The sequence below is a fragment of the Solanum dulcamara genome, chromosome 11, assembly GCF_947179165.1.
Source record: "Solanum dulcamara chromosome 11, daSolDulc1.2, whole genome shotgun sequence".
Classification (NCBI taxonomy): Eukaryota; Viridiplantae; Streptophyta; class Magnoliopsida; order Solanales; family Solanaceae; genus Solanum; species Solanum dulcamara.
Window position 1 is genome coordinate 60,405,712 of NC_077247.1, and position 16,780 is coordinate 60,422,491.

A 16,780-nucleotide genomic window follows, 5' to 3' on the forward strand; every position below is an offset into this window, starting at 1 on the left:
CCTGGGTCGAATTAGTTATATTTTCAACACAATCAATGAAAAAAAAATCTCAAATTCAAATTTCAATACTACTTTAAGCAGCATGCTGTAAAGTTATGGACTCTGAATTGCACTTTCCGTCTCTAGCCTTCAACTTCTTCTTGAGCCACTGATTTAGTCACTAACATTATCAAAAATTATTAGGGCTCTGATGAGGACATAAACTTTATATTATACAATAAATCAAATTGCCTATGCGATGAGATTCTACAACTTCCAAGCCCTTGAAAGAAGCAAATAGTGGCGGGACCAAAGATGATCAATTAAACACGCTTTGTTAGAATTATATTGTTTATATTAGTTAAATATTATACTTTTAATATATACATATTAAGGTTTGCCTACTTGAAGCAAAATTTCTAAATTTGCCATTAGGTGGACACAAGACAACAATAAAAAATGGTAGTAGCACAATTATGACCACAAAATATTACCCCTGTTTGAAACGCGCTGATCAAACAATAAAAACAAAGACTCGAAATTTTAAAATCAATACAAACCAAACCCAACACACAGCATTTAAATTTCGTCGGCCGATGGATGCATAATTTAAACCAGTAGGTGTAAGTACACCTGTTCCTTTCAATTCGTTTTGTATATATATAGTTAAAATTTTCTAAAAATAAAGAATGTATTACTCTATCAGTATTAACTGTAACACATTGTTACGGATAAATACCGACTGTAACGGTATTTTTAGTATTTACTAATGCAGCAGAAGCTAAGCAAACACAAGTCCAGAGTATCTGGTATATCAACTACACAATACAATACATTATAAAGGGAAAAATTCAAAATTGTATAGGCTTCTCGTTTTACCTGGAAAATGTATTACAGAAGACTTTTAACACCACAACTCCAGAGCTTGGAACATGTTTTTGGTTGGTTATGACTATATTAAACTCAATCAAAACTCTTCACTGTACAAAAAACATCATCCAAAAAAATAAAAATTAATCCAAACAAAATTAGGAAAAAAAGGAAGACCAAGAAAATTTTGTGATCAACCTTAATCACAACAAATTGGACATCGAATAAGTCCGTTCTCATTGCAATCTGGGCATCGTTGGAAGCCGTATTCATCTTCTTCGAGTTCTTCGAGTTCTTCTTCGTTATCTTCTTCATAATAAATTTTACAGCTCCCCGAACATGTCTCACAAGGTACAAATCTAATATCTCCACAGGCTTCACAATTACAACCTCCAATGACAGCACCATCCTCAATTCTTTCACAGTTTTCTACGAACTTCTCCAGTTTTCCATCCTCGTTCATTCGACGTATTTCATCAGCTCCACCAATGTATTTTTTCCCCATAAATATCCTAGGCAATCCCCCTCTACTGTATTCATTTCCCAGCAATTCTTTCAGTTCCTCTTTGAACCCCGAATGCATTGATACATCTCTTTCGTCGATTTTGATACCTAATCCCTTCAGAATCACTCGAACATGACAACAATCCTCATATGTTTTCCTCACCCCTCTTAGGCTTGTGAAATAAACAACAATTTTATCTTTACCGACCTTGTACTCTGGTACTTCCCCATTTACTTTCTTCACATCCAGTATCTCCAATGGATCTTCCTCGTCGGCCCCCGGCTGCTGTTTTTCAGTAATTAACGGTTTAAGGTGAAATGGGTTTGCCGGCGGGAGATCTTCTAATGCTTTTCTGAATGTAGAAATCACTTCAGGATCAAACTCGGACACGATTGATGTGTCGTTTGAATTTGAGTTCGTTTCATCTTCAGCTACCTCCTCCCACAATGGCTTTGGGGAACCTTCGATATGATCTTTAACTCTGGGCGTAGGCAGATCATATTGTGATGGATTTGGATTTGGAGAAACATGGAATGAAAAACTTCGAACATGATGAGCAGGTTTAAGGGGACTTGAATCTTCAAGACCTTCCATTAATTCCCAAGTATTGATAGTTTCTGGCTCACCAGGTGGAGTTCTAATGGGGGTTTTCGGAACCACTTTGGGGATTTTCTCATTGATCATTTCTGACCATGTTTTTGCTTCAATCAAACCCATAGCAAATTCTTCTTTGCAGCTCTTCACTTCATCGAAATCACAAAGCTCAAAAGAAGATCTATCGTCTTTGATTGATTGACTTTGGTTGAGTGGATCAAGCTTCAGAGATCCTAACGTGGATGAAGTGAGAGCCACCATATGGTAGCTATCGTCGTGCATTGAGTAGCTCCGGCGCACCGGTGAACAAGGAGCCCTGCATTTGTGGCACACCTTCGGCTTCGAAGTCGCACAACCCATTATTGCAGATATTAATTTTGTGGAAGAAAAAGTATACTTTATCCCCAAAGAAATCAATTGGTATTTATTTATTTTTTAATGTGGCAAGAAGAGATTAGAAGAACATTCTCAGATGATTAAGGTGGGTGGAGTAATTAGATTAGGCATAGATTCCAACATTAAGCAACCAAATCGAGGAATTAAAAATGGAGGAAAATAGCACTGAAAATTAAAAATTTAAGAGAAGAGAATCACTGAAATCGAAGAGGTAAAGAGAGAGAATTGAACCTCTGAAAAACAGAGCTCACCAATGGAAAGCCGCACAGATAAAATCTTTTGATTAGTTTTTCCAACTAAAATAGAAATCGAAATAAGCCCGAAATTGATTAACGACAAAAAAATCAATGGCTTAATCAAAACATTAACTTTGATCATACGTCAGACAGCAAGAATTTCGCAGTGATCAGAGGATGAATGAGATGAACAAAGGGGCAACGAAACAGTGGATGCCATAAACTAAAAGAAATGGGAAAAAGAAGAAAAGGGGTAAGGAAGGAGAAGTCAAAAGAATAGGGCGGAGGCGGAGAACAGAAAGACCCTTTCAGCAGTTTCCCATCACATTTCTTTCTCCTTTCCCCACTACCAAATTCTCTATTTATCTCTGTCTCAATCGAAAATGGACAAAAAACAAAAACGACCCAGTCAGTGGGTAGATGAATGGTAGTAGAAACAATCAACCTTTCTGTTTTGGAAAAGGGAAACAGCTTGCGTATAAACAAGGCTGTGGTGTTCTTGGTGTGATGATCAGAAAATGGCTGATATACAATTGATAGATAACTGATGAAAAAGGTTAAAAGTGAATGACATTTGAATTTTGAGCCTTCCAAGGGAGAAAATATAACGTAAAAACTTGCACACACACATCACTCTTTATATTCCAACTCCCAACTCAATTTATTTCTGGGTGTGTATATGTTGCTTCCCTGGGGTGGACATAGTCTGGGCCAACCCGAGATTCGAATTCAAGCTCATTTTTTTTTACGATGGATTCGACTTTGAGTTTTATTTTTCAAATTTACGAATTTCAGAATGAATTTTCGGATATCTGAAATCTGATCCTATATTCGACCCTAACCATTTTATACATTTTCGATACTAATAAGTGCAATTTCAAAGATTCAATAGATTAGTAATTCATTTTTGCTCTGCTTAGCCTTATCTTCCTCTAGAGATATTTTAGAGATAGATTCTACGGGAATTGGACGGTCCTATTTGGTCAAATACCTAGTGACAAACTCTTTCATTATGGTATGGTGACCTCAATCCTTGTTCATAATAGAAAGTTATGTATTTTACGAAATAAATGTTTAGGTGAATTGAGACTGTTAATTATTATGGCATATCTTAAAGACTCAAAATCAAAAATTCAAAAACATCCAAATTGATTAATCCAAAATCGAACTTAAAAAGTTCAATCAAAACCGAACTTATTTGGATTGTAATTTTTAATTTAAATCCGAATACCAAAATCGAAATTTTCATAGGGAAAATTTTCAAAATAGCAACATTTTATCATTTAATATGACTCCTTAACTACGCGTTCAATATTTATTAAAAATAGTTATATTTAGTTTGCTATTTAATTCATTTATGTATTTTTTTTAAAGTTTTAATTAACAGAATACATCTTACAAAGATTAGGAGATTCTCCTTCTTCTTCCTGAAACCCAATAATCGATCGAAAATTTGTATTGGATTGAATTCTTCATTGATAATGATCCTTCTTCCTCAAATTCAATTCAGGTAATCAAATATTGTTGTTAGAATAATAAAGATCTTCATCGATTTGTAACGAACCGTTAGGTCGTTTTGAACGTACGAGACCTATTTCTTTCATAAAAGAACTATCGTCGTATTTCAAGTTTGATCTTCTAGCTTTAATCTAAAATGTATTATTTCAAAAGTTTTGTTGAATTAACCTATGAGGAAGAACGAATAAGTTTAATAAAAGAAACCAATGATTTTAAAATGACTACAAATTTCATGAAAAAAGACCAATGTAGAATACAAGATACAACATGTAAAATTGAATTGAATACAAATACAAACCATCTATAAACTTGAATGAATACAGTTTCAGAAAGGATACTAAATTTTGAAAAATACAAATAGACTGTGAAAATAATGCATGGATACAAACAAGCTTACATAAATACAAAATCAAATGGCATACATACGGTACAACAACAACAACAAGCCCAGTATAGTCCCACCATGTGGGGTCTGGGGAGGGTAGAGTGTACGCAGACCTAACCCCCACCTTGAAAGGTAGGGCGGTTGTTTACGAAATGATACAACATTCTGAAAACATACAAATAGATTGTGAAAAATAGGATACATATCTGCTTAAAAACCCTAACTCAGTTGGCATACCTATTAACTATTGCAATAAATACAATCTACAAATAAATATAAGTTTCATCTAAAAAACTCAATGTAGTACGCAAGATACAACATGAAAATTTTAATTAATACAAATACAAAATAGCATAAATACTGTAAATAATACAACTTGATAAAGGATAAAATATATTGAAAGTGCAAATAGATTGTGAAAAAAATTCTAAACCAGTTGGCATACCTATTGTAATGAATACAAACTAAATATTTTGAATAAAATACAAATATTATGTGAAGAAAAAATTGTTATGTTCTCAATTTGGTCTTCAACAAGTTGTTCGACTTCTTCTTCAAATATTGTGTTCTTCCTCAAATCTCTAAAAATCCAATAAAATCGTGAAAGATATATGCTGAATATTTGCTTACCTGAATAAATGAGATTGTGATGTATATCTTTTGGAATAATTTAACAATTTTTGGAAAAAAAATATTACACTTTTGATGAGATAGAAATGGGAGTTGAAATTTTAAGAATGGAACATGGAGGGAATGGAAAGAGGAAATAGAATGAGAGAGAACGTGATAATTATTAGGTGCCAAATACGTGGGTTTCAGTTGGGATAATTTAGGAATTAGATTAGGATACATTTAATTTGCTATATATATAATATTATTCTTTTAAATAAAATTTTAAAATATAGCTATTTTTAATAAATAAGTTAGAAATTTTGACTAAATACATAATTTTCCCATTTTCATATCCAATTCCAACCGTCCAAAACACCCACGGCCCACCCATATTGCTTACCCTATATATAACTTTTGCTCATTAATTATTTTACTCCACTTATTATAAGCACCGTAAAAAAAATTTATTATAAGCAATGTAATTACTTTTCCAAATAAATCACTTATAACTGTCTATGCTCTTATATGGAACTTGAGACGAACAGTATTTAGTTTTAGTATAGTCTGGTCCACAAAGCGAAGCTAGAAATTTTAATCTATGATTGCTGGATTAAATTCCTTTTGTTTCTTATTAAATTCTGCATAAATTATTTATATATATTACATAATATTTTAATTTAAATATAACAGTCAAAATTACTGTCTGATTCAGTTGAACCTGGGGTCTGCTTCCTGGCTGGGGACCACCTGATTTGTAGTCTTTTAATTGTGTGTTTAAAAATCTCAAACTCAAAATAACTGTATGAATATGTCAGAGAAATTTGCAACGAGACCGACCACTGTTAATATTACAAAATTTAGCAAGTGATTATGATTAGGTTAAACAATGTTAAGTTAATGATTATAAATTAAGTAGCGTAGCCGCTTCATTCACAATCTTCAACAAAACATCTTTTAACATAAGTTTAAGCAAAGAACCTATCAATAGACTCACATGCTTTATGCTATGATCAACATAATATGAAAGGGATATAGTGTTAATATATATATATATATATATATATATATATATATATATATATATATACATATATAAAACGTCTTGTAGATGTGTGAAATTTTGTCCATTTAATATATATTTTTGTTTCAATCGAAATCAAGCACTTGAAATTGAAGAATTTCAGTAATATCGTCTAATCCAATAAAGTTGGGGGCAAATTTACTTACTTGTTTTTATTACAAGTGGCTTATGGTGCTTTTATAGCTTTCTATTTCTACTGTCGTCGTCTATTATCCTTAAATTTTGAATTGAAAAATCACACCATATGTATTTAAGAGTCAATATTATAATTTTTAAATGTAATTTTAAGTATTTACCACTTAGAACATTTTATATACAAGTCTTAACATATCTGTATTTATTTAAAATTAGTTTAAATTAATCCTTTTTAATGTATTTATTTAGAGCATAATCAATATGAGATAATTATCTGGAGAGAGATTGTTACATTTTGTTTTTTACCTTTATCGTGTAGTTTTCAGCTTCTTTTTCTCTTTTCACTTTACCTTCTCTATTCAACTTTATTCAAAATAGTTTCCACTCCATTTCAAAACATCTCTGTTCAACACGATTTCAACGATTTTATGGGTCCTTCTGAGAATCCAACTCCTCAGAAGAATACATCTAAGAAGAAGAAAACTCAAGTGAAGAACAAAGAAACACAGAGAAGGAGAAAAAAAGAAAGGGGAAGATGTTGGAGTCTCACTCATCCGATTCTTATCATCCGTTTTTTCAAATTCTGATGCTGATTTTGATTTCGTAAATGAGAATAAATCAAAAAATGAAAAACTGTGAAAAAGGGTGAGCCTTCAAAACCTTCTAGGAAAAGACCCAGTAGTTCAACATTGAAGGATTCAAAAATCATCAAATCAAAAAAGGCAAAACATGTTATGAAAGTATTTATATTTATGAACAAATTCTTTTTTAATTTTTTTTATGTATACCCCTGTATGAAAATTGTATGGAATTACTAGAAAATTGATATCATTTATGTCTTGATTTTTTTTTTGTGAAAATGGAATGATTTTGGTATACATTATGTATATTTTTAGATTGTTTATTGTTACAACAAACTACATTTTTTATTGTGTGTTTTACAGTTGTATTTTAAATATATAGTATTTTTTTGACATGAAATATACTCCAGATATGAAATAGCATGAAAGTAAAATGAAATTGACATATACCTTTGAATTGAAATTTGTACTCTGTCAACCTAAATGGCAGGAAAGTGATTTGGCATAGAATTTGTGTAGACTTGTCATAGTGGTATGCAATGGGTGTATACTCTATATGTAAACGACATGTAATTAATTTGAAAGTCGTGTGATTTAGCTATATTATTAATATATTTGTCATTAGGTTTTTATATTAACTTTCAATTGTGTTGACATTAATTTTCAATGAAATTAGTAAGAATTTATCTTTCATTACTGCATTTGAACTTGTATAGTTATGATATTTTTTGTAGTTCTATTATGTGTATTTTTATTGAATTGTAAATGGCATAATATGGAAAGTATATAGTAATTTTTTTGTATGAAATTTGTATATAAAAGACATGTAAGTGATATGATTACAGTTTATGTATCATAGTCCAAATTTTGAAATAAAAAAATCAAGATTCAAAATGGGGAGTAAATAGAGATGGATGCGAAGAAGAAGATGGTAGGTGGGTGTGAAGAAGAAATGATGTGAGGGTAGGGTGATTTTATTTTTTTAATTTTTTTTTACTTTACAGAAAAACTAATGCGCTTTTTTTTGTCACGTCAGTTGTAGGGGATAATAATTTCACTTTTAGATAGTTTAGGTGTGTAATAGATCGCTATGATAGTTTAAATGTGTCACTGACTTTTCAGTAGAACGAAAAATTTATGTCTTTTCCCTTTTATAAAATTATTATAAAGTCACCAGAAAAGTGGCCAGGCAATGGAATCAATGGTACTGATTTGTGCACCCAAATGAAACAAAAAAATCTTATGAAGGTAGGGGAGCCAGGGCAAACCCAAAACCCTCCCACAATCCAATTCTACTTTCAGCCGTACCAATATATATTTTGTTTTGTAAAATGTTCCCTTGGTTAAATTAGTTCATATTCGGTAGGCAGATGTTTGGACATGTAATTTTTTCGATTTAAAATCAAAGATGAAATTTTAAATTCTTTAAAAAATTTAATTTGGAAAAATTCATATCATAATTTCACATTTTTCAAATACGAAAATTAACCACAACTTTATATTTGTAATAAAAATCCACCATTTATATCTCAAAAGATTGATGAAATATTCACATGATGATATAGTTATTAATGATATTGACTCATGTTCATTTTTATTTTTTTATTGAACTAAAATTCTATCAATAAATGTTGTAATTTTTATTGTGATGGTGTGGTATACTTTTGTTATGCAATTTTGCTTATTTAATAAAATTATATAAAAAATTGGGATAGTTTTCAGAACTTTTGAGATTTTTATATTTATAAGCAAATAATACAACTTAAAAGCTCAAATCAACAAAACTCCAACTTCATCTCATTCCATACTTAGTTGATTGAAGTGTAATTGTTATTCTTCTGGTAGTAAAAAGATTTAGAATGTTAAATAAGTCACAAGACGCATGGTGCAGAAGGCTAGAAGTAGAAATTAGATGAGAAGTTGTGGATTTTTGAGTGGGAGGTAAATTCTTGATTCCTCTTTTGGCTATGATGCTAATCAAAGGGGAAACCATCTTTTTGTTGGGGGCCTTGAAAAAGAAGCAACAAAAGTGGCACAGCTGGCTATTTAACAGTGGCTTATATAGGAGAGAGAGAAAAAAAGAAAGGGGACACTGTCACTCTGAGTACTTCAATAACAAAACGCCATTCATCCGATATTGAAATGCCATTATCATTTGCCATCATCACAATAATTCACTATTCGTTTATTCTTAATAATATAATGTCACATAAATATTTAAGATTTTAATAAGAAAAAATAACTCTTTCGTTGTTTTATTAGGATTTACGGCTAAACATTAAATCTCGATTATCTATTAGGATTTACGGTTAAACATTTCAGACAATAAGGTTGTTCAATTCAAAGTGCTAGGCTGTTAGCAAGTTTCTCTTGATTTACTAACGTAAAAAAATATATTTTTATTATATATACAGAAAAATCTATTTCTGTTAATATATTTTGGACTATGTTTGTGAGGATTTTGAACCTCAGAAGCTATGATGGACCATCTAAAAATAAGTATACAAGGACAGATTACCTTCCAATTGGTATCATTTTCAACAAACCAACCTACCCATAAAATCTAATACCCTCTTATCCTTTGGATGTCTCTCCATTCATTTCTTCTACTTTCAGATTTTTGTATAATCAAAATTATTGCATTTTTTCTTCTTCAAAATATGAGAGAGAGAGAAAAAAAAAAAAACTCCCTCCTTTTAATCTTAAAGTGGGAATCTATGACCTTCCCACTTTATGGCACGTAATGTCTAACAATTTATTACTGTACAAAAGTGGCCTACACATTAAATTCATATATGAAAGTTCCATTATATTTTTTTAAATTCATATATTATATTAAATCATCTTCATGATTGCTAATAATTATTTAATATCATGACACCTCGCAACTATGGGCTTCACTGTTTGGTTGTCTCTCTTTTTACCCTTCCTTTTCTCACCATTACTGAAAAGAATGGTAAAAGGCTCTGATCAGAAATCTTTTGGCGAAATTTATTTAGTACAACCTTTAATACATGGTGTACTTGCAGCTGCTGCATATTAATTATTTTCTTTCCCAAATTAACTTCATGCATTTATGACTAAAGTGGATTTTGATTTATAAAACTCATATTTTTGCTAGCTACTTTCTTCTCCCCCCGAAAGATTTTTGGATTCATTCCTAAAGAATTAATTGAACTTCTACACGACTCCCTAATATTTCCCCTTTTATGGTTCTTATACAATCTTACCAAATAATTAAATCATTGTTCATAAAATAAAATATCTGAATATCTGAAGGCACTACTTCATTGATAGATCACATATCTTTATTTTTTTTTTATAAATAAATATTTGCGATGACAAACTTTTAAATATCATAATTTTATAAAGTATTCTACAATATAATATAAAATCCTTTCACAAGTTACTTACATACAATTTCTCTTCCCACCGAACATGAGTTCTTTGGTTTTTTGTTTTTTTTCAAAATTTAAAATAATGAGACTTTTCAACAAATATAAGTTATGTATCAAATTTTATAATCACAATTTGGAATCTCAAAATCGTTTTTATTTTAATAGAGAATTTGAAATTTGAAATTATGATTCCAAATATACTTTCAAACGTCGATTTAAAATCATAGTTCCAAATTCAAAAGTATGCCCATTTTAATTTATGTTACACTATTTTAATTAGACACTTAGAAAAAAAAAAAGATGCTTTAATTTACTGCTCTGTCCTTTCAAAACTATTCGGCCACTGGAGTAGTGGAGTTTGGAGTAAGACTTTATTATAGCCGCCCTACAGGCTGCATATATCGTGTATATATATATTAAGTATTAACCCATAAAAATAGTTTTATCATTATGGATTCAATTTTATTTTTTTTAATGGACAAGCGATTTTGGAAAAATTTCAGCAAAAGCCACTAGGCAATGTATTTCCCGTAGATTATACTATAATTGGATACGCATTAAGAGAAGAATAAAATTCCCATTTTTTGAGGAGAGATAAAACAAAATTAATCAAAGTGCTTCACCAAATAATCATATCATATACTCCGTTTAGAACATCTAAATTGACAATTGGGCGTATATTATGGAAAGAATGTCGCCTTGTTTTTCTTCTTAATGTTCTCTTCCTTCAACTTTACGTTCATGACCTCCACTATTCCACTAACAAATTCTCCTTTTAAATTATTAATTCTCTTATCATGCTATATTTATTTTTGCAAAAAAGCAAGAGTAAGAATTGTATATTATATTACGATATGATTTTAATTAATAATACCCATTTAGGCTGAGCTTCTACTTTTTATGATGGCTTCACCATCTCATTTTCTAAAACTAGACACCATCCTCATACTAATAGGTATATATATTTTATATCCTTTTTCACTTCACAATAAGTGATATTTTATTTGTTCAAGTTTGATTCAATATGAGTGATTTTGTAATAGTTCAAATTTGATTAAATTTTTAAAAATTAAGAAAGTGTTAGTTTTTTCCACCAATTTTAGCTTTGTCTAACAAATGATTTGAGCAAATTTAATTTAGTCAAATAATTCTCTTAATTAAATATGATAAGTAATTTTCTAAATGAATGTATCAAATTCTTTTTTTAACAAAAAAATTACTTATTATAGACCAAAAGGGAGTATTATTATAAATTTAAGTGGGATAATAATTAGCTTTTCGATATAAAGAAGAGCTAGAGACACATGCTCCTAAAAGATATATACAGAAAAAAAAAAGAGTAGAAAAATGTATGATGCGTTGCAAAACAATGAGAAATTGAGTTTAATATCTCTTGCTTTTAAAATATTATATATACTCATCTCTTTATTTTTATCAAGTATGAAAATATAAAAATAATTACTGTATATAGTAGCACATTTAGAAGAAAGTGTTACAAAAGTTAGTATTCCATTAAATCAGAAAACAACTTTTATTATATAAATAAATCAAAGTAAGGAATATAAATTTAAATAACGTCTCAAAATTACAAAGAGATCTTTAGTGTTATAAATGTAATGAAATATATCACTTATAGATATATTTTGAGTGAAGTTTTTCCAAGGTTCCTTGCCACCTATTACAATTTAATTCAGAAATATGTACATTATATAGTCTTTTAGGCGGACCAAACACACAAGAGAATCCGTCAAGGCTCAAAAAGTCCAGGCCACAAAGTGATGAATTTATCCCCCGCTCCATGTGAAAGATTTTTGTTTTGTAATTGTGAGATTACGACCTTTGGGAAATATTAACCTTTTAATTTGAATGGCCAGTATTAATACTTTCTTCCCCCAATCCTGTTATGACTTTAGTAATAAGGAAAATGTGTTTCATAAAAATGAGTTGTTTTTACCTAAATTTTTTAATATTATCCTGTCTATGAAACTAGTTTTTTCTATTTTCACTATGAATGTCTGTTTTCTCATTTTAAGAAATTTATAGGAAAAAAATCATTTTTTTTGATTAATTGAACATGAAAAAAAATAAAAATATTTGGGATAATTTCAGAGACCTACCTTTAAATTTTGTTCTGTAACATTCACTTCCCCTATGGTTTACATTATTACGATTACCTACCTTATTTTGATTTTTTTAAAACCATATTTTAAATATATTTAAAATTAAATATAAATTAATTACAATTTGACCATTTTTCCTTATTTATATTAATTTCTTCATATTAATACATATTATTATAAAACAACTTGTTTAATAAGTACTTCAAAAATAAATCAACACAAATAAATTAGTACTAAATCAACACAAATAAATTAGTAATATAATATATTATATGTAGATACACGTGTTCTTTTAATTATCAAATAAAAATTAAAGGTCTTTGCAAAGTAAAGCGAACCAATTCATGGTGATTTCATTCACGGTAACCCACTACTTTCACCAAGAAAATCAAGAGAAATTGAACAGGAATGTGGAAGTTTGGATAAATGAGAACTTTCAATTATTAAGGACGAGAATAGTATTTATTTATATTTATTAAATAAGTTATTTTTTTATAATAAACATTAATATGAAGAAATTAATATAAAAAGGGTAAGCTTGTCAAATCATAATTAATTTATATTTATTTTTAATATATTTAAAAAATGGTTACAAAAAAATCAAAATGAAAGAGGTAGGCGTAATATCGTAAACCACATTGAAGGTGAGTGTTATAGAGCGAAACTTGAAGGGAGGTTTTTGAAATTATCTCAATTTTTTTTTTGCATATACCGAACATATCCTATGTCTCAAATTCTCAGTCATGGTTACCTTTTTCAAGAGTCAATTGATGATAATTGTTTGAATAACGATTCATTGGGTTCAAATATTTGTTGGAGTTCTAAAATCAAGGAACAAATCAATGGGGTTCAAACATATATAAGTTCATATTCAAGGACCGATTCATTGGGTTAAAAAATGTGTTGAAGTTTCAAAACGAAGAAACGATTTAGGGTTTCAAATTTTTATAAGTTCTGAAAATTCAAGAAGGGGTTCAAACCTTTATATGTTCTTTAGTATTTTAACAAAGGGTATTTCTATCAAACCGTATTTTCGCATTATAGTATAGCTATTTCCCTATTTTTCATAAACATAGCTAAAAATTCATAGTAGGCCTGAAAACGAGCCAACCCACCTGACTTTTACAACGAAATGAATGCAAGAGCCCATTCAAACAATAAAATGGGCTTTGCTTACAATGATCCTTCTATTTCTTGATAAACAATCAAATGGACCTTGGTCCAAATAAACTGGGCTTAAAGCCCAACAAAATGCATAGTATTGGATGCACTCAAATTTTCATCATGACTAGGTTATTATCTGAAAGCCCATCAGCTTCAAGATCCAGTACCGTTCAAAGATGCCCGTAATCCCATAACCAACCCATTAACGCATTTCTTCTTTTGCCTTTGGGACAAAAGAAGATGTTTTTTTGAAAAATAAATGAATTTCTTAATTAATTTCTAGTGTTTGATAAATAAATAAAAATATATTACTGTACTATAAAATCTAGCAAAACAATATGAGAGGTCAAGGGGCGTGGGGTGGGGGGCGTTGGGGTGAATACACAACAGAAGGAAGGAGTACAATTCTGTATTCTTGGTCTGTCTCACAGAGAGATCAAGGATACATGTATATTAGGAGTGTCAAAAGTAAAATCAAATTCAATCTGTCAAACTCGTCAAATTCGTTTGTTGGATTGGGTCTTGATCCGTTTGTTGTCTTGACCAAGGAAATTAAGATGTTATAATGGGTGAATAAATGTTGTCATAATCCACCCAAAGATAAAGACTATTTCACCCTCAATTCGGGGAATAAAGTTAACTACATCGGAGAAAATAGAAATTCCTACTCTGGAATCAAAGTCCAACAGATACAAATCTAAAATATTGTTGGCTTGTGAAATAAAATCACACTTAATGTCTAGAAAATGAATCTAAACATTTTTTGAATCACGTATTGAATAATCCTGTCCAAAAATTTAAGGCTGATGATAAAAAATCAAGTGTCGTTTTTTGATGGACCATTGCCTTTCTTTTAGCACTAACAATTGACAGCAGACTCAAAAAAGTGGGATAGAAAGTGTCATCACAGCTTTCCCTATGAACTGATTTAGTGTGAGGCAGTCACTTCCCTCCCTTACTGCTGATTGCACCTCTTTTCCCCATAAAGAAATTCACATCAAAAGGTTCCCTATGCTTGTTTTGCCCTTTTCCCCTCCTAATACAGGTACAACTATTATTTCCTCATTTTGCTTTACTCTGACAATCTGTTAAATTAGCTAATAGGATGTCATTTGTAAACATTCAGTGAGAAAATTGAATTTTTTTATTTTTTATGATAAAGAGAATTCGCAGTCGCTATCCTTTCGGTGTGCAGAGGGTTAAAAAAACTCTGCTTCTATGCAATAGCTCACAAACCAAATTGAAATTTTCCGGCATATTTTACTTAAATTGTAGGAGATATAAGCATAGTTTCATGACTTTATTAAGTTATTTACCGACGTGCTCCAAATATCCCTCCATCATTTATGAAAGATCTCGCTTCCTTAAAAATGAAATCGTCGAGCGATTTATCCTAATAGTGGAATTTTACATATTAATTAATGGAACTTCAATGGATTATGGACATTGAATGCGGAACATAAATTTTTTAAAGATAATCGTTGTTGCAACAAATAGTTGATGCAGTAGTACTACGTCATCCAAGTTATAATTACTCAAAATTAATACAAGGCTCAAAATAAAACTATTCAAAAATTAATAGCGATAACTCGAGTTGAAAATAAAATATGTCAATTTTTCAATATTTAACATATGCACACGTAATTCCGAGTCGAAATTCAAATAACTCGCCCTAGGGGTGGATCTAGGGCTACTTATCGAGCGGATTTGACGGATAATTTTACTTAACGATTTAGCCTATCGGATATTGATTTTTAAATTTACTAATCCGCTAGCCAACCTATAAAATATCGGTTAGTTCGGTAACGAATTACCAATTATCGGACGGTTATTAGGCGGTGTATAGAATAACCTATAAAAAGTTCGTAGACTATTTGACAACGAGAAAGAACTTAAGTTGACATTGAAAGTGTGGAGCTGATTGAAGAGAAGATATACCATACAAGCAAAAGTCAAGGATACACTGACTTCAACTTGATGACTCATATTTTTACACAACCAGAGTAAAAGACTCATGTCAATTAGCTAAAGACTGAAAAAAAAGAGTAAGTATATCTGTATATGGTAATTCTTAATGGGTTAACGGTTTATCCGATAAGAAAATTTAATAATCCGCCCCACATCAATAAATCGTTGATAATAAAATTTTAATCCGTCCCCAATGATTTATTCTATAATCCAATACCTATAAGCCAATAAGCTAATTTTACAATTGACTTATCGGTTGCGATTCGATTTTGAACACCTGCTTATCTTGTTATGTAATGATGCAAGCAATGCATCAGCCGCCTGAGTTGTTTAAACATATATTCCCAACAGTAACATGCGGCCTTCAGATTTTGCGGCCGCCTATGATCTTACTATTAGATTTAAATGTAACACGAAAACAATTATTTACCATTTCTGTTGCTTATACATTCTTACATTTATTAATTTTCTATCAAGCATCGTTATATATGTAGATGCTAAGCTAGTCGCCTTTATTAAATAGAGAAAATGATAATCTATCACCAACATAAATATATATAGACGACATATTAGAATAATTGAATGCAGAATGATTGATACCTACAAGTTAAAATAGGTGTGTCCCAAAGTTGATGCTTGATTTTGACTATACGATGTCATTTTAATTTGAACTATATACATCCCTGTGCTTATAAACCATTTGCCCTACAAATGCAGAGTCATCATTTTTTTTTATCGTTTATATAACAGTGTGTTTCTTATCTTATGACTTTAACTTCTATCCATTATAGGTAAAGTTTCTTTTAAGAACTTCAAGTTAAACCTAATTTAATAAATAACCTAATAATTAACATATATAATCTGTTATAATCAGTTAAAATATATTGATAGGAATAAAACAAATTTTACGCTCTGACATATTTCCCCGAAGACTACATGTTAAACCAATGGTTGAGGGCTAGCTCATTTAGTGAGCTATATTAATATCAAATTATTCATATATCGTAGCGAAAATTTTCCTTTTCTGATCCTTTTTGTATTAAAAAAAAAGATTATGTATATCTCAAATATTATATATTTATCCGGTTAAAAGATTAGTGGGCATAGAAGATCTGATCTATATTGACAATTGAAAACTTAATTAAAGAGATTTATAAGGCTAGGTTATAATGGATTTCATGTGGTGTAAAATACGTGAATTAGCAAAAGTATAAGAGGATTAATACAAGAGCACATCA

General features: G+C 30.2%; 1 protein-coding gene across 1 annotated transcript; it reads right to left on the bottom strand.

Annotated features, from left to right (window-relative positions):
- Window positions 1-829: 829 nt before the first annotated feature.
- On the bottom strand, window positions 830-3,199 carry LOC129874334 (uncharacterized protein At3g28850-like). Its single transcript, XM_055949593.1, has 2 exons — window positions 1,048-3,199; window positions 830-959 (listed from the first exon to the last, which is right to left on the bottom strand). The coding sequence occupies exon 1, from the start codon at window positions 2,306-2,308 to the stop codon at window positions 1,049-1,051; it is 1,260 nt and encodes a 419-aa protein (XP_055805568.1). The 5' UTR covers window positions 2,309-3,199; the 3' UTR covers window positions 830-959; window position 1,048.
- Window positions 3,200-16,780: the final 13,581 nt, after the last annotated feature.